Source organism: Martes martes (genome assembly GCF_963455335.1).
Source record: "Martes martes genome assembly, chromosome: 3".
In the NCBI taxonomy this organism is placed as follows: domain Eukaryota; kingdom Metazoa; phylum Chordata; class Mammalia; order Carnivora; family Mustelidae; genus Martes; species Martes martes.
The window spans coordinates 124,139,758-124,164,190 of record NC_137890.1 but is presented as its reverse complement, the minus strand read 5'-3'; the positions used below and the strand labels follow the sequence as shown (position 1 = coordinate 124,164,190).

Sequence of the window (24,433 nt, the reverse complement as noted above, 5' to 3'; positions counted from 1 at the left end):
GAGCCTGATGTGGGGCCTTATCCCAGGACCCTGGGATCATGACCTGAGCCAAAGGCAGATACTTAACTGAATGAGCCACCCAGGCACCCTGACGGAGGTATATTATTACCTCCTCTAAAAATGAGGAAACAGAGGCCTGGAGTGGCTAGCTATTTTTTATCTATGGCCAAGTAGTAAGTAGCTGAGCAGGTCACTTTGGCACTAAAGTCCTTAAGCATGAAGATTTGCTGCTTCCCTTGGATGTCAAAAAGAAAAAAAAAATGTTAACCAGGGAATTTGAGTAGAACTGTTTTCTGAAATGTTTTGTCAAAAAGTATCTAGGCGGGGCGCCTGGGTGGCTCAGTGAGTTGAAGCCTCTGCCTTCGGCTCGGGTCGTGATCCCAGGGTCCTGGGATCGAGCCCCACATGGGGCTCTCTGCTCAGCGGGGAGCCTGCTTCCTTTCCTCTCTCTCTGCCTGCCTCTCTCCTTACTTGTGCTCTCTGTCTGTCAAATAAATAAATTTAAAAAAAAAAGTATCTAGGCAATTTAATCATTTAAAAAATAACAGTTGATGGGACTTTACGTGCAGGGGGGTTGAGGGAAGACCCAGATGAATGAAATATGAATTCTACCCTCAAGGCTCTTAAGGTCCAGTAATGAAACATCAGCGTTGCCCACAGCCAGGAAGTGGTGGATGCCACAGAAAGGGGCAGTGGATCTACCCAACCTAATGGCACAGGGTCAGGTTTGTCTCTTCGTTTTTATGAAAAATTGACACAATGCTTTCCCCCCCAAAAACAGTTTTAGGGAGTGCCTGGATGATTTAGTCAGTTGATTAACTGACTCTTGGTTTTGGTTCAGGTCTCAGGGTTGTGAGATTGAGTCCCATGTGTAGAAGGAACTCTATACGGGGCATGGCACCTGCTTAAGATTCTCTTGCTCCCTCTTCCTCTCCTTCTGTCTCTCCCCCTCCCTTTAGGGAAAAGAACAAAGAAATTTTCCTGTTAGATAATCAAAGAGGAATTATGGGAAAAAATAACATTAACTATTGATTTAAATGACATAAAAATTCCAGAAAATAGAAAATAGGCATCTTAATGCAAATTTGAGTTTATAAAAAAAGAAACTACAAAATACTAAGCTTTTGCTTTCTACTGGCATCTCAGAATTTCTTCCATGCACCATGCATTGGTGGACCTACTTACTCATACTTTCTGAACTGTGTTGAGAAGCAACAAATATTACCTGTTTCTTTTACCTCCTTGAGTCCTCTCGCTTTGAAACCCTAGTTACCATAAACAGTTTAAACTGAATTAGTTAAAATCATCTATTAACTACCCTGACAAAGTCACTGAAGATTTATTAACAATGATAACAACAAAGACCTAAACACTGATAAAATAGATATTTTGTGACAATACTTATTCATAAGATAGATTTGTGACAATTCATAAGATAAGATTTGTGACAATACATATTCAAAAGTTTTTGTGTATACTATAGACTTCGCCATAAAGGAACATTATGGAGACATTTCTTACTAAGGTTGGTCTGTTTTAGTCTTCTAGGGAAGTAAGTACTGTATTGTCAGCAGGAAATATGTCCTTTCAATTTCAATTGTCCATTCCAGGAGAAAGGTCATATAATACCAGCACTAAATTTCCTCTTTATCAATTCAATTTAATACAAAATCATTGTACATACTTTGTGAAGTGTCCCATGTGAGACTTGACTTTATTGAGCACCTACTGTATAAGAGCCTTTACTTACAAACCTTTTGTCAGTCATTACTAATCCTCACAACAACCGTTTTACAAGTGATAAAGCTTAGTTCAATCTGATATAGTAACTTGGCTAAGGTCACACAACTCCATTCAGTAACTTGGCCAAGCTTCCACGGCAGAGTTCATGTGAAATCTAGGTTTAGCTCATTCCAAAACCTTTGCTTTTTCACTTGGCCAACCTATGTCCCAAGTTACCACCCAATACTTATTTACAATAATTTATTCACAATAAATCAAGTATTTGTGAATAATTTAACAACATATAGACTATAATCTATAACATAATTTTTGCCATGGACATCATTTAAGTATATGATATACTTTGAAGGGTAAAGCATAATTTCATGCTGTTGGGATATAATAAAGTAGTATAATTTTTATGTTGAAATTACACTTAAGATTTCCACATTTTTGTCTTTCTTTTTTGATTGCTGCTTACCAACCCTCTCCTAATGATCCAAATGTGTAGATACATTAAAAAGAAAGAAAGAAAGAAAGAAAGAAAGAAAGAAAGAAAGAAAGAAAGAAATTACAAGAGCCCCTAGAAACCTGTATGTGATTGCTAGTGGCTCACAGGTGAATTTGAAGAATATCACTCTAAGGAACACAGTTCAGATTTTATGGTCTGATTCCAAGGTCCAAGGTCTTTAAAACTAACCTACAATCAGTGGCAAATTCAATCACAAGACTCTACCCAAATTATCTTTTACTATAGATCACCTTCATGATCTATGCAAAATCCAATGATCTTTGCAAAAATCCAAACCCTACTCTGAGTAAGCTGTGCATCAATAATTCACTGTAAAGTGATTGTCTTGCTCCTTGGAAGGCTTAAAAGCAGAGGACCATGTGTGTTAGGAGAAGAGTCACACCAATGTGGCTAAAAAAAGAAAAATCAGGTACCTTTTTAAAAACATAATAACAATATAATGTAAAAATATTATAGTAACTTAAAAAATATAATAGACTTGATATGGCTATTCAAAAGACAGAGCAACGCAGTTCAACTGAACAAAAGATAAGATTATAAGAAGGTTTGAAGGTAAGGGTGCCTGGGTGGCTCAATTGGTTAAGTGGCTGCCTTCGGCTCGGGTCATGATTCCAGGGTCCTGGGATCGAGCCCCGCATCGCACTCCCTGCTCAGCAGAGAGCCTGCTTCTCTCTCCTTCTCCCTGCCGCTCTGCTTATTTGTGCTCTCTCTCTACCTCTCTGTCAAATAAATAAATAAAATATTTTAAAAATAAAGAAGGTTTGATGATAAAAAGGTAAAGGACTATAATGTTGGGAAAAAAACCACTAATTTCAGTTATACATTGGTCATTTTAATGCAGAGTATTGTAATGACCAAAACGCATAGTTATCCAGTGTCATTTCATGGTCTTCTTGAACTGACATTAAGCTGCTCAGAAATACATTGTTTACAGTTACAGTGTGCTTTTCTCTAAGAAATTCTCTGTGAAGCAGCGGAATATTTAACAATCAAAATGACAATGACAATCATGTACTCTTAAATATTAATACTAATTACAATTTGTAAAGCTTACATTTTGATGCATCCTGCTGGGTACTATGGTAGAAAGAATACAAGCACTATCGACAGATCTGGGTTCATTTACTTACTAGCTGTGTGATGCAGGGAAAGCTGATTAATCTCACCAACATCAGTTTCCTCATCTGTGAAACGAAAATTTTGTGAAGCTGTTATAATGTATATAAAGTTATTTGCGAAGATGAAGAGCAATTAGATCCTCTGAAATGATAATCCAAAACCAAAAAATTACTATGTGAAAACCTTGGAGTAACACTAGGCAATTGCTATTCCTTTAGATTTAGTTATTTTCATAAATGTTCGATGTTTGGCATAATCAAAAGAAGTACTGGTCTGAACTCGAGACCTAGAGATACCTCAAAATAAAAATAAAGGAGTTAGTTCAGGCAAGATTTGCAAGGGCCAGAAACTGTGTTACACATCATCTTATCCTATTGCTTTTTACTTTGTCTGATAACATGGGCGCACTAGATAAGTATTTGTTAAAAGAATGAATGATTGTGTGAGTAGACTTGTTGATTTCTAAAGTTTCTTCCAACAGTAACACACCACTTTTATAAGAAGAGAGGAAAGAGAGTGTACTGTATAAACACTGGTTTGTTGTGTTGTAATAAGGCACATGTATTAAAAATATCAACTGCTGGTTTGGCTAGACTCTCTGATATTTACTTTGAAATGGGGAGGCTCTAAATGTTTTTTTCATAGCTACTTATAACATTCATTTACTACTCACCAAGGAATTTTCTGAGTCAAAGAACATGATCTTGAGGGGATCTTGGTAACATGGTATTTGCTTCATTGCACCAGTGGAATGTCAGATTCCAGTGAGAAAAGATTTTTAATAATTTTTAATAACAGCAGTGGAAATTCAGGAATAATTTTTAGTGTTCTTTGCAACTCTTTTATGTTTGTAATTTAGAAGCCTTTGCTGGCTGAATTCTGTGCTTTCATTGCCAAGACTTTTCAGACTACATAAACATTTTCATTTGCTGAAATGTTAATGTCTTGATTTCACATCCACATAATACTTAGCCCATTAGAGCTAATGGCCTCTACCATTCACTTTTACATGGCTACCTAATTCAGAATTATTCCAGTTCTAATTTTACATATGCCAGAACTTACATAGGATTGAATGTGCTATGTAAGCCCCGCGGCTCATGGTAAGTGTGCAGAAGGAGGCCAATATTTATTTCCACTTCTCATCTTTGGTCTAAGTGGATTTGGCAGTGCCATGACAACATTTCAGAGACTCAGAAAATAGTGTTTTCCTTGCCTAATACATGATTTTTTAAAAAGTATCCTATCTCCTTCTCAGTGACTCAGTCTCTTAAGGTCAATAGCCATCTGTTGACATTGGCCTTCTCTGAGTGGTAGGTTTAGGGATAGGGGAACATTCAAGTCCTACTTTAGGCATTTCTATATTGATTTTTTTTTCAGAAGCACCTTTACAATATTTAATATTTGCATAAGTAATATATACCCATGCCCCAAATATTTAAAAAATATGAAAGGTGAAAGTTTCTCTCCCATTCCTGTCTCCCATTCACTAGATCTCTTCCCGATCTACTGTTACAAGTTTCTTGGACTGTTATTTCAGAGTAGTTTAGGCATACACAAACACATAATTATATGTATATATATTTTTTGTTTTTTTTTCACACGAAAGGCAGTAGATAGTATATACTGCATTTTGGAGATTTTTACATATAAGTACAGCATATTTTTTTATTTTTTGGAAGATTTTATTTATTTATTTATTTATTTGACAGAGAGAGAAATCACAAGTAGGCAGAAATAGGCAGAGAGGCAGGCAGAGAGAGAGGAAGAAGCAGACTCCCTGCTGAGCTGAGAGCCTGATGTGGGGTTTGATCCCAGGACCGTGGGATTATGACCTGAGCCAAAGGCAGAGGCTTAACCCACTGAGCCACCCAGGCACCCCAGTACAGCGTATTTTTATGTACATACATATATTTATGTATTTCCGTCTTTTTATGGCTGAATAATAATATAATATATAGAAGGCATTATGATTTACTTAACCAGTTTCATACTGATGGACACTGGCTTGTTTCCAGTTTTGCTATTACAAGTATTGCTACCATGACTAACCTTGTACCTAGGCCATTTTATGTGTCAAATATATTCATTTGATATATTTGATTACAAGGAATTATTGGGTTAAAGGATATGTACATTTGTAAGATTGATGGATTTTGCCAAATTCCCCTCCATGGAATTGTATCAATTTACAATCCCACAAAAATAATGCAACTTTTAGGTGTTTGAAAATCTGATATGTAAAAAATGATATATCAACAGAGCTTTAATTTGCATTTCTCTTATGAGTGAAGTTGAATATCTCTTCACATATTTATGTATTTTTCTGTGAGGTGTGACTTTGTTATTTATAATAAAAAATATGTATTTGGTCTCCATAAGTTTCTGGCAGAGCTCTTAGAATTAGAATTAGAATTAGAACTTAGAATTTCCTAAGTGATGAGCCACAATAAAGATATCTTTTGATATGTTAATGAGGTGACTTTTGGACAGCACCTAAGGATGGGGGCTAGTCGCCAGGGGAGCCAATCTTTGATTAGAGGCTTGGAACTTTCAGTCACAACTCTCTAACCTCCTGGGATGGGAGAGGAAGTGGACATTGCATTCAATCACCAATGACCAATGATCTAATTAATCATGCCCATGTAATGAAGACCCCATTAAAAAACAAAAACAAAAACAGGGTCACCTGGGTGGCTTAGTGGGTTAAAGCTTCTGCCTTCGGCTCAGGTCATGATCCCAGGGTCCCGGGATCGAGCTCTCTGCTGAGCACGGAGTCTGCTTCTCCCTCTCTCTCTGCCTGCTGCTCTGTCTACTTGTGATCTCTATTGAATAAATAAATAAAATCCTTAAAACAAACAAACAAACAAACAAACAGACTTTAAAGGCTCAGAGAGATTCTGGGTTGGTGAACATGTGGAGATTCTGGGAGAGTGGAGCTCTCAGAGAGTGTGGAAACTCTGTGGCTTTCTTCTTCTTCTTCTTTTTTTTTTTTTTAAAGATTTTGTTTATTTATTTATTTGACAGATCACAAGTAGGCAGAGAGGCAGGCAGAGAGAGAGAGAGGAGGAAGCAGGCTCCCTGCTGAGCAGAGATGCCGTAAGCGATCCCAGGGCCCTGGGATCATGACCTGAGCCGAAGGCAGAGGCTTTAACCCACTGAGCCACCCAGGCGCCCGTCTGTGGCTTTCTTCTTAGTTGCTCTGTGCATCTCTTCCAGCTGGCTACTCCTGAGTTACATCCTTTCATAATAAACTGCTAACCTAGGAAGTAGAATGTTTCTGTGAGTTCTGTGGGCTGCTCTAGCAAATTAATCAAACGCAAGAAGGGGGTTGTTGGATTCTCTAATCTACAGCCCAACTTTGGAAGCGCAGGTGACAACCTGGACTTGCTTTTGGCATCCGAAGTGGAGGGTTGGCAGTCTTGCAGGACTGAAACCTTAACCTATGGGATCTGAGGCTATCTCCAGGTAAACAGTGTCAGAATGGAGTTAAATTGTAGGACACTCAACTCGTGTCTGAGAATTGTTTGTTGGAACTGGTACTAGTACCCTTTGGTTGTTTATTCATTCCATTGCCCATTTTTCTTTTGGGTTATCAAATTTTTGTCTTACTTATTTCTAGTAGTGCTTTTATATAAGGGATATTAGTGCTTTGTTATCTGAGTTGAAAATACTTTTTTCCCATTTGTCATTTAACATTAATGATGGTGATTTTTCTTATTCCCAAAAGAAACTATTTTAATGTAATCAATTTTATCAATTTTTAAATGGCTTCTGGCTTTTTCAGTCACATTTACAAAGACATTCCAAGGTTATAAAGAAATTCTCTTAGTTTCTTCTCGTGATTTTATTGTTATTACTTTTTAAATAACATAATTTTTTTAAGTTTGTTTATTTTTAGCAACCTCTACACCCCATGTGGGGCTCAAACTCACAACCCTGTGATCAAGAGTCACATGCTCTTCCAACTAAGCCAGCCAGGTGGCTCTTCTAGTGATTTTATTTTATTTATTTGAGAGAGACAACAGTCGGGGGTGGGGGGTAGATCTTAAGCAGGCTCCACGCCCAGAGTGGAGACCTACCCAGACCTACCTAAGGCTTGATCTCAAAACCTTGAGATCATGACCTGAACCAAAATCAAGAGTTGGACGATTAACCAACTGAGCCACCGAGGCGCCCCTCTTCTAGTGATTTTAGTTGTAATTTTCTATATTTAAATACTTATCTGAGGGGTGCGTGGGTGGTTCAGTCAGTTAAGCGTCTGCCTTCGGCTCAGGTCATGATCCCAGGGTCCTGGTATCTAGCTCAGCATTGGGCTCCCTGCTCAGCAGGAAACCTGCATCCCCCTCTCCCACTCTCCCTGCTTGTATCCCCTCTCTTGCTACGTCTCTGTCAAATAAATAAATACAATCTTAAAAAAAAAAACCCACCTTATCTGGTATTTGTAATGTACTTTAATGTATAGTGTGTAATATGGGTCCAGTTTTATTCCAGATGACCATTCAGTTATACCAGTGCTATTTACTGAATGGTCTTTTCCTTGGCAATTAGCAATGTCACCTTTATCTCATACTAATTCCTGTATCTCTTTGGGTCTATATCAGAACATTCTCATCTGTTCCATTCATTTATATGTTCATTTATGGACTAGGCCTACATTGTTGTAATTACTGAGGCTTTATAATGTGTTTTAATATCTAGTAGGGCCAGCCATTCCACCTTCTACCACACACAGAAGTACGTATTTCTTCTCTTTTCAAAACTTCCCTGGCTATTCTCCTCCTCTTCCTAATACAAATTTGAAGATTATTTTGTCAGGTTCAAAGAGAATAAAAGTTGATATTTTTATTGGGACTGTGCTAAAATTCTTTTAAAAGATTTATTTATTTGAGAGAGAGAGAGATTGTGCGGGAGAATCCTCTCCCTCTGCCCCTCCCCCCACTTGCCTAACGCCTAACCGACTGAGCCATCCAAGCACCCCAGATCTATTCTTCTGCCTTATCTGTCCTCCCAACCTCCAGTCTCTTGCTGATGTCTCCTCTTGGCTGGTCCTAACCAGAAGACAGAGGAGAAGGGAGTCCTTAAGTGTTGGCTTCCCAGGACACACAGCAGGTTGGAGAAGAAGGACTGAAGGTAGATTCAATGCAGAAGCCAAAACCACGTAACAAAACAGCCTCTCATCATTCGTTAGGAAAAAAAAAGATTATTACAGGTGGTAAAAGCAATTTTCTCGAAGCCAGTAGCATCACTTTTGTTTATAAGAAAAGTGTGGGGTCTTAGTCTTAGGCATTTTTATGTGGAAAGCTGCTGGTACCCATCTTTCTCTAGGTCTCATACTAGCAGGCCCATGGCCTGCATTTCCTGGTCAGGACTGAGCTTCTCTAATGTAGTTCTCCCTACATCTAGTACCTTATTTTTAAAACCTTGCCAGTCCTTCCTCAGATCTAAAAATAATGTTTTAGTGCAATGGATATCAGATAGGTTAGTTGTCAGCACCGGAACTAGACACTGTATCTTCTGGGAAGGATCCAGCAGAACACACCCTTTTCACTGGCACCTTGGCAGGTCTCTAGGGGTTTTCGGTTCAGGCCTACTTCAGATGCCCCCCTGCATCAGCAGGCCTGGCTTTGAGGACAGAGACTGTACCACGTGTTGCTCTCTCAGACCAACTGGTTCCCTTCTGCCAGACATTTGGAAAGTGTTCCAGACTCTGCAGCAATCCTGGCCCTCTACTGCACAGGCTACATATCTGGGAGACCTCATGGGTCGCAGTGTTGCCAGATAAAATATAGGATACTGAGTTAAATTTGAATTTCAGATAAACGAATAATTTTTAGTATATCACAAATATTGCAGCGGACATCCTTATACTAAAAAATTATCTGTTGTTTATGTGCAATTCAAATTCAACCGGGCATCCTGAATTTTTCTTTGCTAAATCTGGCAACACTTACCACAGAACTCTTCCCAAAATAATTCTCCACTGTGCCGCCTGCCTCCTCCTCTGCTTTCAGATCCCTCCACTGGAATTAAGTTCACTAACGTGTTAAGACAACCTAGAAGGAATATTAACTGCACAAGTCACAGTTAAGATTTATTTTTGAGGTATTCACCTCTGACTTCCCATTAAAAGTGATTTGTTTGCCCGATCAACAAATTTGTTATTTGGGCACTAACAAGCATATCTCACGAATGGATGAGAACAAGGGAGGATCAGGACAAATTTAGATTCCAGCAGGTGTGTTGGGGGGGATAGCTTCAAGGAATGCATGCAGAGAAGAGAATATTACAGAGAACTTGTATTGTCTGACAATTTTGCCTGACTAGGATCCTTGCATTGTTCTTTCCTTCCCTCCCCCTTTCATCCCTTCCCTATTCAACACATACTCGCCCCCACATTTAGGGCATGAACTAGAGGCTAGGTCCCAGCAGAACAGAAAGCAGGTCTGGTGGGGAAGACAATTGCCAAGCAACCAAGGGCTGGGACAAAATAGACCAGGAAGAGAAGTAAAACCAAGAAATATTTAAAAATTAGGTGCATGACATTTAAGGGAAAAAGTCCAAGGTTAGCCAAGAATGACTGCTTATTGCAGGATTCAAAACCTCCGAATGACAAAACTTCTGAAAAAGGAAGCGATGGTAGCACCCTGCTGACCCTTCTCCCTGCCCAAGTACTTCTCCATTTTGTCCTCCCTGCAGCTGCACGGAGCGGACAACAGCAGCAGCCCTCTCCTTGCAGGCTCTGCTTATACAGCAGCTCAGCTCTATGAATTGAATAAACCAGACCTCAGCCTAATTTTCAGAGACTGACTCGATGGAATCAGCTTGGCTAAATGCTGTGGCCCCAGAGGCTCAGGGTCTAGTTGTGAGGCAGATACAACCTTACCTCGCATGGTTGCTTCCTTGTGGTCTCTGTGTTCGAGCCTAGAGACTGACCCCCCGGGGACTAGCCTTGATGAAACTGAGCCATGTAAATTTGTGTTTGTGGTCATCTTCCCACCTGGAGCTTTTGAGCTGTATGGAGCAGCTCTGAAGCCTCCACTGCAGGGTCCTGCTCAAGTCTGACCTGGCCAGAGAAGCAGGAGAGTTTGAGGCTCCAAATGAAGTAGAGTGGCTAGCTAGTTCTGGTTTATCTTGGACTTCCCCAGGCTGAGCACTGAAAGTCCCACATGCCAGGAAACCCGTCAGTCCCTGGCAAACTGGGGTGACTGGTCACCCTAAAAATCAAGATGCCGAGGCTCTGGTACCTGATTAGGTCTGCTCAGCTGTAAAATGCTGGGATTGGCCAACACAGCTTCTAAAGTTACTGCCATATCTAACAGCTCACGATTCATCCTCATGCTCCTGACCTTACCCGTCAGCCCTCAAACAAAATTCGCTCGATCCAAGTCCTGAGTTCATGTAATCTGATGATAAACTAATCATCGGTGTGTTAACAGGAAAGGATGATGGGGTTTGCAGAGGAATTTGAACAATGGCTCCGGGAGGAAGGCATGTGGCTGTAGCCCAGTGGCCCTAACGGTGGGAGTTCAGCTGGGGTGATGGCCTGTGTGGCTCAGTGTTGTCCTGGAAGGGAGATGTTTATAGACAGGCGTTTCGAGGCAGCCAGCCTGAGAGAGCTGGTTTGATGGGCTGGTTGCAGCTGCACAGCAGGAACGGTAGCCACAGGCAGGGCATTCCTGTCTGACCTGAGCCAACTTTCACAGCGTGACGTGAATGAAGTCAGTAGTTGAAACCAGAGACTGTAGAAGAAAGGAAGTAGTCTACTGATCCCACTATTTATATATTTTTAAATGCATTTGCCCTGAGCTCCAGTCTGTCATCTGAAATACAGGGACCCCTGGGTGGCTCAGTCGGTTAAGCATCTGCCTTCAGCACAGGTCACGATCCCGGGTCCTGGGGTCGAACTCTACATTGGACTCCCTGCTCAGCGGGGAGCCTGCTTCTCCCTTTTCCTCTGCCATTCACCCCACTTGCTCTCACTCTCTCTCTCTGTCAAATAAATAAAATCTTTTAAAAAATAAAATAAAAAATTGAAATAGATATGAAGTTATTATTTTGGGGTACTTGAGAATTCAAACTCTGGCATCACCCCCTACTAACTCTGTAATATTGGGCAAGTATTAGGTTGAATCATATGAACTTGTCAATATTAGGCCTTTTGACCTGCAAACACAGGAATTCCACAGGGTTAAGTCTAATAACTTACTCTCTTTTCCTCAGTCTCCTCATGTATGAAAGGCAGGTAGGCGCCCATGAGAAAGCATGCAGAGAGGACTAGGTGAGAAGGTGCTCCGAACAGTCCCTGTCACACTTCCCGTTCAGTGGTGTTGTTATACTGCTGCCTCCTCGGCCACTAGCTGCAAAGAAGCACAGAGGGCCCGTGGACTCCATCAGCTGAGTGTAGGGAGCCCCAGATTGTCCCTGGATGTGCAGCACTGACAGTCCAAGGGGGATGGGGTACCTTAGCTGAATGTAGAACTTCATTCTCCTCCCAGGGTTAGGAAAGAAGAATAAGGTTATACCTCAGATTTTTCAGTTGTTCTGAGAATTGAAGTTTCTTCCTTTTCTCTCAGGACAGAACAACTAATTCTGAAGCATGGCAAAGGGCTTTTATAATGGGGTCTTGCTCTAGCAAAATTGGGCCCCATCTTTAACCTTACATCTGTGTTTGTAGCGACCACACAATGTGGTCATCTTATTCAATTTGATTATATACACACATACATATATATCGGGAAGCACGAACAGAACAAATGAGATAGCCTCATCATTAGTGGAGTATAAAAAAGTTACATTGGATTTCTCTCAATAACTAACAGGAAGCAATAAAAGGAGAGGAAGCAAAACATTTTGCTGCAGTACTGTCATTATATAATTAAATAACATTTATTAACTTAAGCAAATGCTCTTGGCTTTTTATGGCTCAAGGAATCTAGGAAATAGTTTCCTTACATATAATGAGGAAGTGCATTGTTAGGTCTCTTAATATGTTTCTTCCCTATAGCACTTCTGTGTTTTGTCTGTGTTCTGCACTTTCATTCCCTTGACACTACAGCGATCTGTTCACCAGACTGGGAACACTAACTCTTAGGTCAAATGATAGCTGGGGGAGCCTTTGGACTCCAAGGCCAGTACCTCCCTGTTATGCACATCCCATAGATATGTCATCAGAAATCCAAAAAAGAAAACAGCCTTGAGCCTGGCTTTTTAAAATTCCCTTTCAAGTGGGCCTCTTGCAAATGTGAGAAAGTTCAGCTCTCAACATTTATTAGCAATAAGGTGTTTACAACAAAATGCCTGGTTGTGCCTGTTAATGGCTTTGCTCTTTGAATTAATTCCTTCCTGGTGACAAAGGCTGAGCTTTTGAACTTCTGGGTATGGCTAGGCAGGGCGTTTTTGCTTGGCTTGGCTCTCTTAAATGGGTAGAAAAGGCTTGGTTGAACACCTGGTATTTTCTGGCCGGTAATTATACTACGGTTGTTACTGTGCATTACCGAACTTCACTTTTTGACCACAAAGCCGACCGTATTCTTTAAAACAAACATCTTTCGAAAGCTTCGTGTGCTCTGAAATGATTTTAAAATCCACTTCGCCAATAGGATTTGGTGCAAAACAGAATTTTTTAACCAATGTTTGCTTTAAGGCAGCATCTCTTCACCTGTCATTTGGTCTGAGTTCTTCAGCTCTCACTAGCAGTAAGTGATCTTTCCACTTACACTGCCGTAAGCCTTCCTGTTCCTCTCAGCACTGTAGGTGTGCTTACCGTACAATGACCTGTCCCCCCGGGGAACAGATTTACTCTAGGGTGTGTGCTCATAACTGAGGCAGGGGAAGTGATAAACACTGAAACAGTCAGAGAAACAAATCACCTTTTCCGCATTTAGAACACTAGTAAATCATTCACAGACAGGCTTTTGAAGCTGTGAGTCTTCCTCTAAGAAGATCAGGTTCCCAATTCTTTTCTTTTCTTTTTTTAAGAAAGATTTTATTTATTTATTTGTCAGAGAGACAGAGAGAGCGAGCGAGCACACAAGCAGGGGGAGCAGCAGGCAGAGGGAGAAACAGGCTCCCTGTTGAGCAGGGAGCCCAGTGTGTGGCTGGATCCCAAGACCCTGGGATCAAGACCTGAGCCAAAGGCAGATGTCTAACCAACTGAGCCACCCAGACGCTCCTCTTTTCTTTAATTTTTTATTTTTTTATTTTAATTTTAAAATATTTTATTTATTTATTTGATAGAGAGTGAGTACAAGCAGGGGGAGACGGAGAAGCAGGCTTCTGCTGAACTGAGAGCCTGACCCAGGGCCCAATCCCAGGACCCCGGGATCATGACCTGAGCCAAAGGCAGACACTTAACTGACTGAGCCACCCAGATGCTCCTCTTTTCTCTTTCTTTCTTTCTTTCTTTCTTTTTTTTTTTTTTCTTTTAAAGATTTACTTATTTGAGAGAGAGAGAGAGAGAGTGCACATGCATGAGTGAGGGGGAGGGGCAGAGTAGACTCCACACTGAGTAGGGAGCCAGACCGACCCAGGCCTCGTTCTCACAACCCTGAGATCATGACCCAAGCTGAAATCTATAGTCAGCGGCTTAACTGGCTGCTTACCTACCGTGGTGTCCCCAAGTTCCCAATTCTTAAGTGAAAACCTAATCACCAAGAATGTAGATCAAACCATGAAGGGTAGAGCCATCCCAGTTGAGGTGGACAAGGGAAAATGTACATTTTTTAAAAAGATTTTATTTATTTATTTGACAGAGAGAGATCACAAGTAGGCAGAGAGGCAGGCAGAGAGACAGGTGGAAGCAGGCTCCCTGCTGAGCAGAGAGCCCAATGCGGGGCTCGATCCCAGGACCGGGCTTAATCTGCTAGTTCCCTCGACAGAAGAACTCCCATCAATCAATGCTTTTCGCCTCACTTAGTTGTATTTTTTAAAAATTTTTTATTTTTTTTTTTATTTATTTGAGAGAGAAAGAGAGAAATATTGTGAGAGAGAACATAAGCAGGGAGGAGAAAGAGAAACAGGGGCCCTGTGAGCAGGAAGCCAGATGTGGGGCTCAATCCCAGGACCCTGGAATCACGACCTGAGCCAAAAGCAGACACTTAACCAGCTGAGCCACCTGGCATCCTGCCTTGCTATTAGTTTTAGGAAAATGACACAAAGATTTCACCTCACAAGGACCTGATGAAGTTAAATGTGATACACATGTGATAAGAATTTTTTTTTTCCTTGGTATTCCCTTATCTTCACCTCCATGCCTTGGACAGCAGGCCCTTGTCTCATTACCTTAAGGTAAAGGTATGATGTGATAGGGTAAACAGCAAAACAAGAACAAAATTTCTGTGAGTTGTGTTTTGTGTTATAAAAGCCCTCAGAGGGCTGGAGAGGATTTGGAATATAGCCAAAGGGTTTAGAAGGAAAAGGTTTGAGGACAGTGGGGCTTTCTTCCCTTCACTGGGGTAGGAGGAGAGATTGATGAAAAGTGAGAGCAAAGGCATAAATGCGTTCTTCCTTCCTGCCCTGCCCTTCTACCTCGGGAAGACAACAAGCCTGGGAAGAAGAATGGCTGTGTGGTGTGGGCCTACAGAACTTACCAGACCCTGGAGTGGCTCCAAAGTAGGGAGCTGCTGGACACGAATAGGCCATGTGACCAGGCAGCAGGCACAGATGTATCAGTATCTGTAGGAAGACTAGAAGGAACTGTAGACATTGTAGTTGGTCCCTCCTCAAACCTGATTTGAGGAACAAATGGATCTCCAATACTTTGTACTAACCTGTGTATCCCAACTGCATCCCAACATAACTTAAAGGTAGAGAGATACCCAAATGGTGGAAGTCATTGCCAATACCACCTTCCAATATAGAGTCAGAGCTTAAAAGATAAAGTGGGTTGATTTTAGTGGAATAAAGACACACTTTGGCACACTTGCATATGTATACTGAGATCTGTGCCTTATCTAGTTTGAGCTTCTGTGGAAGACAACGTGGTATATTGGAGAGACACTAACCTGAAGAGCTCTGTCACTTAGTAGTGTGTGACTTTGGACAAGTCATGTAACTAGTCTGGGCCTCAGGGTCCTCAGTTTATAAAATGTGTATAATAACACACATCCTGACAACTCATAGTGCTGTTGTGAGAATGGGATGCTACCTGTGGGTGTCATTATATATAGCACAAGGCATGGAGCCAGCCTAGATAGTATCAGATGCAAATCATAATTAGAAGAAAAATCTGATGAAATAACTCCAACTTATAGAAACTTGTGGAAAAGACTCATCAATTTCCTTTTCTCTTCCTGGCACACCAAAGATAACATTTCCCAATGTTTCCCAGCCTCCCTTGCGCTTAGGATGGGGCCATGTGATTGGGTTCTGCCACTGGGATATGGCAGAAGTAACAAACAGTGCTTGTAGACCTAGCTACAAATCCCCCTCTGTGGTCTTATATATATTCCCTTCTCCCTCTTTGGCAACTGCTGAGGCCATAGGTTGAAGCTGATGGCATTTTAAGATGAATTGCCAAGTCACCACTTGGAGAAGTTGCATAAGAGTGCCCCCTTCCTACATTGGCTTATTATATAAGATATAAACTTTTATCATATCAAGTCAATAATACTTTTGGGTTATGTGTTCATGTAGACTATCTAGCCTGTCCTGACTGGTATGGTACTATAATAGGATAACATATTATTATAATATATATACATATTTCATGTTATCTATCAAATGAGATGTCTCAAGAGTGAAAGAGTGTCTCAGTCAATATCTTTCCTTCCACATTATGACAAACATATAAATTCAGTTTGTGCTATTCTTGAGCAAAGATGTCACAAGCGCAGGTTATGATGACATTCAAGTCTTGTCTGGCTTGCTCAGCGGAAGCACGGTCACCTAAAATCCTGTCTCTGACAGACCCCAGGCCCTCTACACCATTCTCGCTGCAGCTGCTGCAGTTGAAGTCCCTTGCCTGATGACTGCACGGGCTTAGCTTGAAGGTGGCCTCCTCTCTCCTAATCTCAAACTCTCTGTGGACACTCAGCATTCTAACAGGGAGGACCCAGGAGATGCTCTTGGATCTAGGCAATGAGGAAACCCATTCTGTAGGGAACACAGCTGTTACTAAACATCTCAAAGCAGTAGGTTCTGCATGTTTGCTTGTTACTACCCCCATTCCCCAAACAGTTCCAACATACATGCATTTGTAGCTTAACTTCTGCTCAAGCCACCAGAGCAATGGGTATTATTGACTGTACTCAGAGACCACAACCTCACTGCCACCCGGGAGGCTATCCAACCGCAGACAGAAGAACAGTAATGCTTTTCCCCAAAACTGTACTCTCTTTGTCCAGAGCTGGCAAGAGAGCTCAGTTATCTTCAAGGCCCCAGGCTTCAGATTTTCTCTGCCGCATGCCTGGTCATGCCTGGTCACCACCCTCTCTCTGGGTGAGTCTTTACTCTTTTTTTTTTTTTTTTTTTAAGACTTTATTTATTTATTTATTTGTTTGTCAGAGAGAGAGAGCATGAGAGTACACACATAAGCAGGGAGAGTGGCAAGCAGAGGGAGAAGCAGTCTCCTTGCCCAGCAAGGAGCCTAATGCGAGACTCAATCCCAGGACCCTGGGATCATGACCTGAGCTGAAGGCAGACACTTAACTGACTGAGCCACCCAGGCACCCCTGGGTAAGTCTTTATTCTTAATGCCTTTGCACCATTGGGAAGGATCTTTAGGAAGGCTTGGTCATTTTATTCCTTAACAAAGACTACCTTCTTTTGGACCAGTTAACTGCTTTGATCCATGCCAGAGAATCCTGCCTAGGGGGCAGGCAGACTTGAGCCCTTGGTCACACAGGGTGAATGAGGAACCATGAATACAGTGGGAAATCTGTCAGCACAACTGAATGAAATCTCAAAGCCCTTATCCTGAAGGCCATAGGTGCAACTGTACCATTATCTTTGAATGAACGGTACTGACCTTCAGAAAAAGAAAGCATTAATGTATTTTTGCTAGGTAATATTATTATTATTTTTTTTAAGTAATCTCTATACCCAATGTGGGGTTTGAGCTCATGACCCTGAGATCAAGAGTCGTATGCTCTACTGACTGAGCCAGCCAGGTGCTACTATTATTATTGTTATTCTGAGAATTGGTGACCTGAGGAATAAAGATACTTTAAATGTTTTAATTGTTGCTTCCTAAAATAAATGCTTTTAGAATCATAAAACTATTATGTGCTTATTGTGATCAGTTTGCCAAGTACAGAAAAGTATATAAAATGTTTTAATAGCACCTATCAGCTTCTGTTTTGTGATTTAATTGGTGTGGTCTACCTTCCCTCTACAGTATGCATCTCTTGAAGAAAGAAATCATAGCATTTCTTCATCTTTGTGTAGCCCATGATACCAAGGCTGAGAGTCTTGAATACAGTAGGGCACAATAAATGTTTGTGGAATGAATGTCATTTAATTAATTTAGGAAAGCTGGTATCTTCATCTACCTTTGTGGACCAGAGTCGCCAAGGCTGAAAACAAAATAAAAGAAGATAACTGCCATAGACACTGGGTAAAGTGGCCATGACTATGGACTCTGAAGTCAGGCAGATGTGGTCTGAAATACAACCCTGATCTTACAGCAGTGTGTCTACGGGTGAGTTATCCCAACGTTCTGAGTCTCTGGCCTGATGGGGCTCTGTTGCAAATTGCCTGCACTCCTGGACTGAAGCTGATGACATGATCTCTACCCGAAATGATGCCTGGAACTCTTCCAATTTTAGTACTAACACCTCCACAACTCAAGAAATTCCTCAATCTCAGGTAAACCAGAAAAGTTGGTCACCCCACAGAGAATTAGGGCAGATCACACACCAGCTCTTAAAGCAAAGCCCACTTCAGCTCTTTTCAGTTCCCCCAGCAAGTCCCGTGGCAAAGAGAATTCTGAGGGGTGGGATAAAGGAAAAACTCAAGTTTTTTCTTTCCTGAGTGGGAAAAAAAAAAAGAAGTCCAGTTGTTCCCTACTATCCCTTTCCTCCGTGTGTACGTCCTTTACTTTCAGAGAACACTTTTGACCCTTCTGGTCATGCAATGTGTGGAGGTGTTTCCCCCACCAACCAATTCTCTGACACAAGATGGGTGTCCCACAATTTAATTCAATTCTTAACTTGTCTACCTGGAGATAGGGTCAGATCTCATGGGCGCAGGCCCATGAGACTGCCTCCTCATTTTAGATTCTAGTCACAAACCCAGGTTGTCCCCTGGGCTTCTGACCAACCAGCTATAGACTGGCATTTCCAATGACCACCCTCCTTGGGTTCAATTAATTTGCTAGAGTGGCTCGCAGAACTGAATGGAACATTTACTTATGTTTACTGGTTTATAATAATAGGCTATGATAACGGATACAGATGAAATGCATTGGGCAAGGGGGAAGGAGCTGGAGCTTCCATGCCCTCTCCAGGTATGTTCACTCTCCCAATACCCCCACGTGTTTATTAACCTGGTAGCTCTCTGAAGCCAGTTCTTTTTGAGTTTTTATGGAGGCTTCATTACATAGGCATGATTGATCAAATCATTGGCCACTGAGGAGTGAGTCAACCTCCTGGCTTTCTCCCCTCCTCAGAGGTCAGGGGTGGGGTTGGGCATGGGGAACTGAGAGTTCCAACCCTCCAATCACATGGTACGTTCTCCTGCCAATCAGCCCCCAATCTTAAGGAAGGTCTAAAAGCCAACTCATTAACATAACAAAAGGCGCCTCTGGGAGCTGTAGGTCAGGAATTGTGGACAAAGACCAGGTATATATAAGAAATATATTTTAGGCATCCGAATGGCCAAATATATATTTCTTATAAATCACAATATCACAGGTGGGGATATACCATCCCACTATATCAGGGGGAGGAGACCTGGAAATACTTAGCTCTTATGACCACCACACCTGCTTTGCCTCTTTCCTCCCCATCTAGGTTTATAGCCTTCCTCAGGGGACATTCAGCTCTCTCACCTGATCCTAGCACATTTATTGCCAATGGACTTTTTTCCCCCATGCTTCACTCCCAGAATAGCATTGGTAGTAGGTTGAGCAGTGGATGCCAAAGACAGAATCAGCCTCTCCTTCGATTGTAACCATTCATAAATTTATTAATTAGTGTATTATTTATTAGACAAATGCAAATTGAACCTCTATTGTGCTGGAGATGTACCATGTGATAAGATGTGAACTTCAGGATAAAATATTTAAGTCCAAGAAATATGGAGCTACTAATATTAATCTTTTACTATGCCATCTATAGATCTCATTTCCCTTATTCAATTACTTTGTGGGCAATTTGGTATCTTCTCTCCTGCCCCTTTCAACAGTCACTAAAGACTGAATTTATAGGCTTAAAGTAAGTAATTTAACTAAAGGGCTCAAACTAATAAGTTCATACCTGCTTAGCCAAAAGAGCACTGCCCACCCATGGCTCTGCCTGCAGGGTTAGGTGCTGGGTTTGGAGAAGGGGGCTGGGTTTGGAGAAGGAAACAGGACTCAAAACTGGGAAGTTGTGATGCTTTTACATATTTGCTAATTCCCGGAAGTTGATTTTATGCCGTGTGTGCCATTAGCCATTTCCAGATGCCAGCAACTGCTTCAAAAGGTCTAGGTTACAGTAGTTTCCAATCACTTGGGAGCCCTGAAAAATCCCAGGTCTAGGCCACATCATGAATCAATTATGTCAGAATCTCTGGTGGGGGGCAAGACTCAGATATTGCTATTTTTAAACATTTCCGGGTGAAGCCCTAGGCCTAAGTCTGTGGTTCTCAAATTTTAACCTGTATCAGAATCACTTGGAAGGCTCAGAGATTGTTGGGTCCCCCCTCTGGAGTTTGTGATTCAACAAGTCTGGGGTGGGGCCTGAGAATCTGCATTTCTAACAAGTTCCCAGACAATGATGCTGCTGGTCTGGAGCCCACATTTTGAGAACCACTGGCCTAGGAGACCCTCAGAATCCTTAACAACCAAGTGGGATAAGGGATGGGACAGTGGTGAGGAGGCCTACTCTAGATTATTCCTTCTGGAGGATCTGTTCAGGTTGCTCTCCAGACTCAGATCTGCTTGAGAGTAATCTATAAGACGGAGGTAAAATAAAATGACCTGTATAGTTGTGAGGTTTAACTGTGATAAGGTACACAAAACCTTAGTACAGAAGTGGCCACAAAGCAAACACTCAACCAATGCTAGCCCACGATGCTACACTATGTTTCCCCAGAAACCCAGTAATGATCTCAAACCTCAGAGAAGGGTCTGAAACCTCCATATTTCAGAATCTACCTTCTTTCCTTGGTCCCTCTCTTTCAAAATAATTATTGAAAAGGCAATAAACATTTATGATTTAAAATATGTAATTGTACAAAAGGGTGAGAAGTATTTTGCCTCCCCGAGGAGCTCTCCAGTCTTCCCGTTTTGTTCATCAGAGATAAACACTAGTTCTGATTTCTTATATATGTCTCTAGAGATATTTGTTGCAGATAAAACTGCAATTGTGTGTATGTGTGTGTGTATCCATCTCTTTTTAAAGAGTATTGATGATAGCATGCTATGTATACCATTTTACAATCTTTTTTCTAATATTCATAATTGGGCAAACTGTTTTTTTTTTCACCTAAGATGATATCTTGGGGATAGTTTCATATTAGTGCATATAAACGTGTATTATTCTTTTTTTTTTTTCTTTTAAGTAGACTCGAACACAGGGCTTGAACACTTGACCCTGACATCAAGACCTGAGCTAATATCAAGAGTCTGTGCTGAGCACGGAGCCTATTTAAAAGAAGAAGAAGAAGAAGAAGAAGAAGAAGAAGAAGAAGAAGAAGAAGAAGAAGAAGAAGAAGAAGAAGAAGAAGAAGAAAAGAAGAAGAAGAAGAAGAAGAAGAAGAAGAAGAAGAAGAAGAAGAAGAAGAAGAAGAAGAAGAAGAAGAAGAAGAAGAAGAAGAAGAAGAAGAAGAAGAAGAAGAAGAAGAAGAAGAAGAAGAAGAAGAAGAAGAAGAAGAAGAAGAAGAAGAAGAAGAAGAAGAAGAAGAAGAAGAAGAAGAAGAAGAAGAAGAAGAAGAATCATCCTTGGGACAATGGTGGGTGACCTGGATTATCCCATCTCTGCTGTAGTAAATTTAATGTGTATCTTGTTTGTGTGAGTTGTTGCAACACAGGTTGTGGTTTTATGTTGTGTGTGGTTCTTCATCCACTTTTTCAAGGGTAGCAAGGCTCTGCATCACCATTATGCAAAACTGCTGCTGCTATACATTTTTCCAAAATGCTTGAACTACTATTCTAGAAAAATTAACTCACATACTGCTCCCTCTCTCTGTTGATGTGCAAGGACCCAGCAAGACAGTCTGAGAACACGAAAATCACATAGTCTTGGTTTCATTTCCAACTAACAGGTTTGGTTTAGTTACAATAGATCTTGAAAGGCCAGCAAAATGAAAGGATAAGCTGGTGACCAGTGGAAGTCCCAGGGTTGTTAAGAAGTATGGCCCCTTCCCCCCATCAGCTCTTCTAGCCCCAAGTCACCTTAAATAACAGCAAACCATGTAGATATGATGGGTTTGCCATAAATTAGCTTTAGGAGAAGTGCCCTAGCCTTCCACTTCCAACCAGAGTAGCATCTCAAGCCTCAGCATAAGACCAAGGCCATGTACACTGGAGCTTTAATAAAGCACCTAACTTACATATCCAAGTCAATTCCTGATTATTAAAAAAAATGATGTTCTAAAGCTAGAGATATAATTGTGTCTGTATAAACCAATATAATCATCCCAAACTCAGACCCATTTGAGGCCAAAAGCTCCTCCACCATCCTCTAGTGTTCAAAATTCTACCTGCATCTCTGCCACACTGACCAGCCCCCATTCTTCCCCGTCCTCCCAGATGGATATGTTGAAGTCCTAACCCTGTGGCCCGGAGTAAAAGGTCCAAACTCCATTGCCTGATATACGCCCTGCCCAGAACTCCAACCTATTATTGGAGCTAACTTTTCCACCACTCATTTTCCCTTCATGTGCCCCCATACCAGCTAAACTGAACTACTATTTCTGTTACAAACACTCTGCTTTCTTATCTCCTTTTCCCACCATCTTTGTTCACAGTCTATCTTCTGGGAGTACCCTCCTTTCCCCTACCTCTTCATTGGTGAAAACTACTTATTCTTCAGAGCTCAGTTACAATGCCACTTTCACGAAGCTATCAATGAATGCTTTGCTCTGCTTTGCCCCCCTAAAAAGTTCTTGCTCCAGTCTCTGAGTTTTCATAGCTCTTTTCTAGACCTCTGGATACCTAACGTTTCCTTTTTTAATTAAAATTATTTGTATTAACAACATACATCCTTTGTTAAAATCTTAATGCATTACTTCATTTAATTCTTCTAATGACTCTACGAGGTAACTACTATTATCCCCATTTTGCAGGTTATGAAAACTGAGGCACGAAGTGATTAAATAATTTATTCAAGAATGCATTTAGTGGGGAAGCCAAGGTTCAGATGAATAGAGTCCCAGAGCCCATACTTCTCTCACCACTACTACATAAGCCATATTGTGGTTTGCTAGACAAGGAGCTCCTGGATGGCAACCATCCCCAGATGCTCCATCTTTGCATCTCCCAAGTACCTACTGCCATGCATTGCACTTTAAAGAAGCTAAGTGAAAAGAGGCATAGACTTGGTCAGATGTTCCCTTTTCTCTCAACAGTAGGTGGGTAAGTTAATGACCATTATACAGTGTTCTATGCAAATACTACAGTTCCTTTCCCCACTGAGCCCCCCTCCTGTTTCTTTTTGCCCCTTTTCTGTGTTCAGCCTGTGGAGAAGGCAATGTCCTCGGGAAGGGTAGAGGGACTGGTTTCCACTCTGAGAAGATCTTAGACGAGTTCTCTTGGGGACTAGAGACTTCCTGAGAAATTCTCAGGCAGCAGCCCTCTCTAGCTGGCAAATGCTCTACAGTTCACAACCTCAGGCAGTTCCAGAGAATGAACCTTTTGAAATGAAATAAACAGAGAGAAATGGGACCTTTTATTATCTCCAGATGGGACTATGCAGCCTTAGAAACTGTAGAAATAACTCTGTAATGCCTGGATCACACTTCTGTTATCTCCCAAAAGGAAAGAAAGTTCCTTTCCCTGAGAAGGGGTAAATTATGTTAATTAAAAAGCCAACATGGATTAAATTCTGCAGATTGAATCCCCATTCCCTCAATCCAGATTTTTCTGGTTTGCTTTTTACTTAACTTTGCATCGCTCTCCCCGCTTTTAAATAAAATATTAGGTTGAGCCGGAACACACATACACACCCAATTGTAAGACTGTTGTTTCTGAGTCATTACTCAAGACTTAGATGTTATTTTTAAAATGAGGAATGAAATCTGGCAGTGAAATGTTCTTTAGGGTATTATTGGAAAAGGATACATGAAAAGCATGTTGTAGTATTTTATGTTTTACTGTTAGTGGTGGCCAGTTGGGCAGCCTACACACAGAAGGTGCCCAATAAACATTTACTGAATGAATTCCATACTTAATAACTTTGGGCTATAACAATATAAAATATAGCTTTAAAATGGATGGTGCCACCTATTGGTGAAGATATAAACTTTAAAATGATAACATGTAATAAATTAATGTTTCACCATCATTTATTATTTATTCCCACAGAGATTCTAAGAGATATTGAAAAGCTAGAAGGAATAGCTTGCTTGACCCATGCAGACAAGAGGCACTAATGTTTTCACTTGGTTTGCTCTCTAGTGGGCACCTATTAAAAGCTCAATATTTTAGAAGATGCCAGAGAAGTAAAGACATGGCCCTTGACTTCAAAGAGCATCTTTCTACTTGGAAAGAGGAGACCTACCTCCTGAGAACAATCAACAAATACAATAAAACCATAAATACCCTGACATTAAAATGCACAGTGTTCACTCCATATATATGGTTATATCTTATATATTATGTAGTAGCCATACTTCTTGGACAGTACAGAAACAAGTATGTTTTGCTTACCACTTACCCCAGGCCTAGTACACCACTGTCCCTGGCACTTAATAAGC

General features: G+C 41.1%; 1 protein-coding gene across 1 annotated transcript in view; it reads right to left on the bottom strand.

Annotated features, from left to right (window-relative positions):
- NFE2L2 (NFE2 like bZIP transcription factor 2) overlaps window positions 1–3,432 on the bottom strand; it is a 44,896-nt gene extending 41,464 nt beyond the window's left edge. Inside the window, exon 1 of the mRNA XM_080798843.1 lies at window positions 3,385–3,432. Within this exon, the coding sequence (XP_080654969.1) occupies window positions 3,385–3,426 (42 nt within the window). The 5' untranslated portion in view covers window positions 3,427–3,432. The remainder of the gene's footprint in view (window positions 1–3,384) is intronic.
- Between the last annotated feature and the right edge of the window lie 21,001 nt (window positions 3,433–24,433).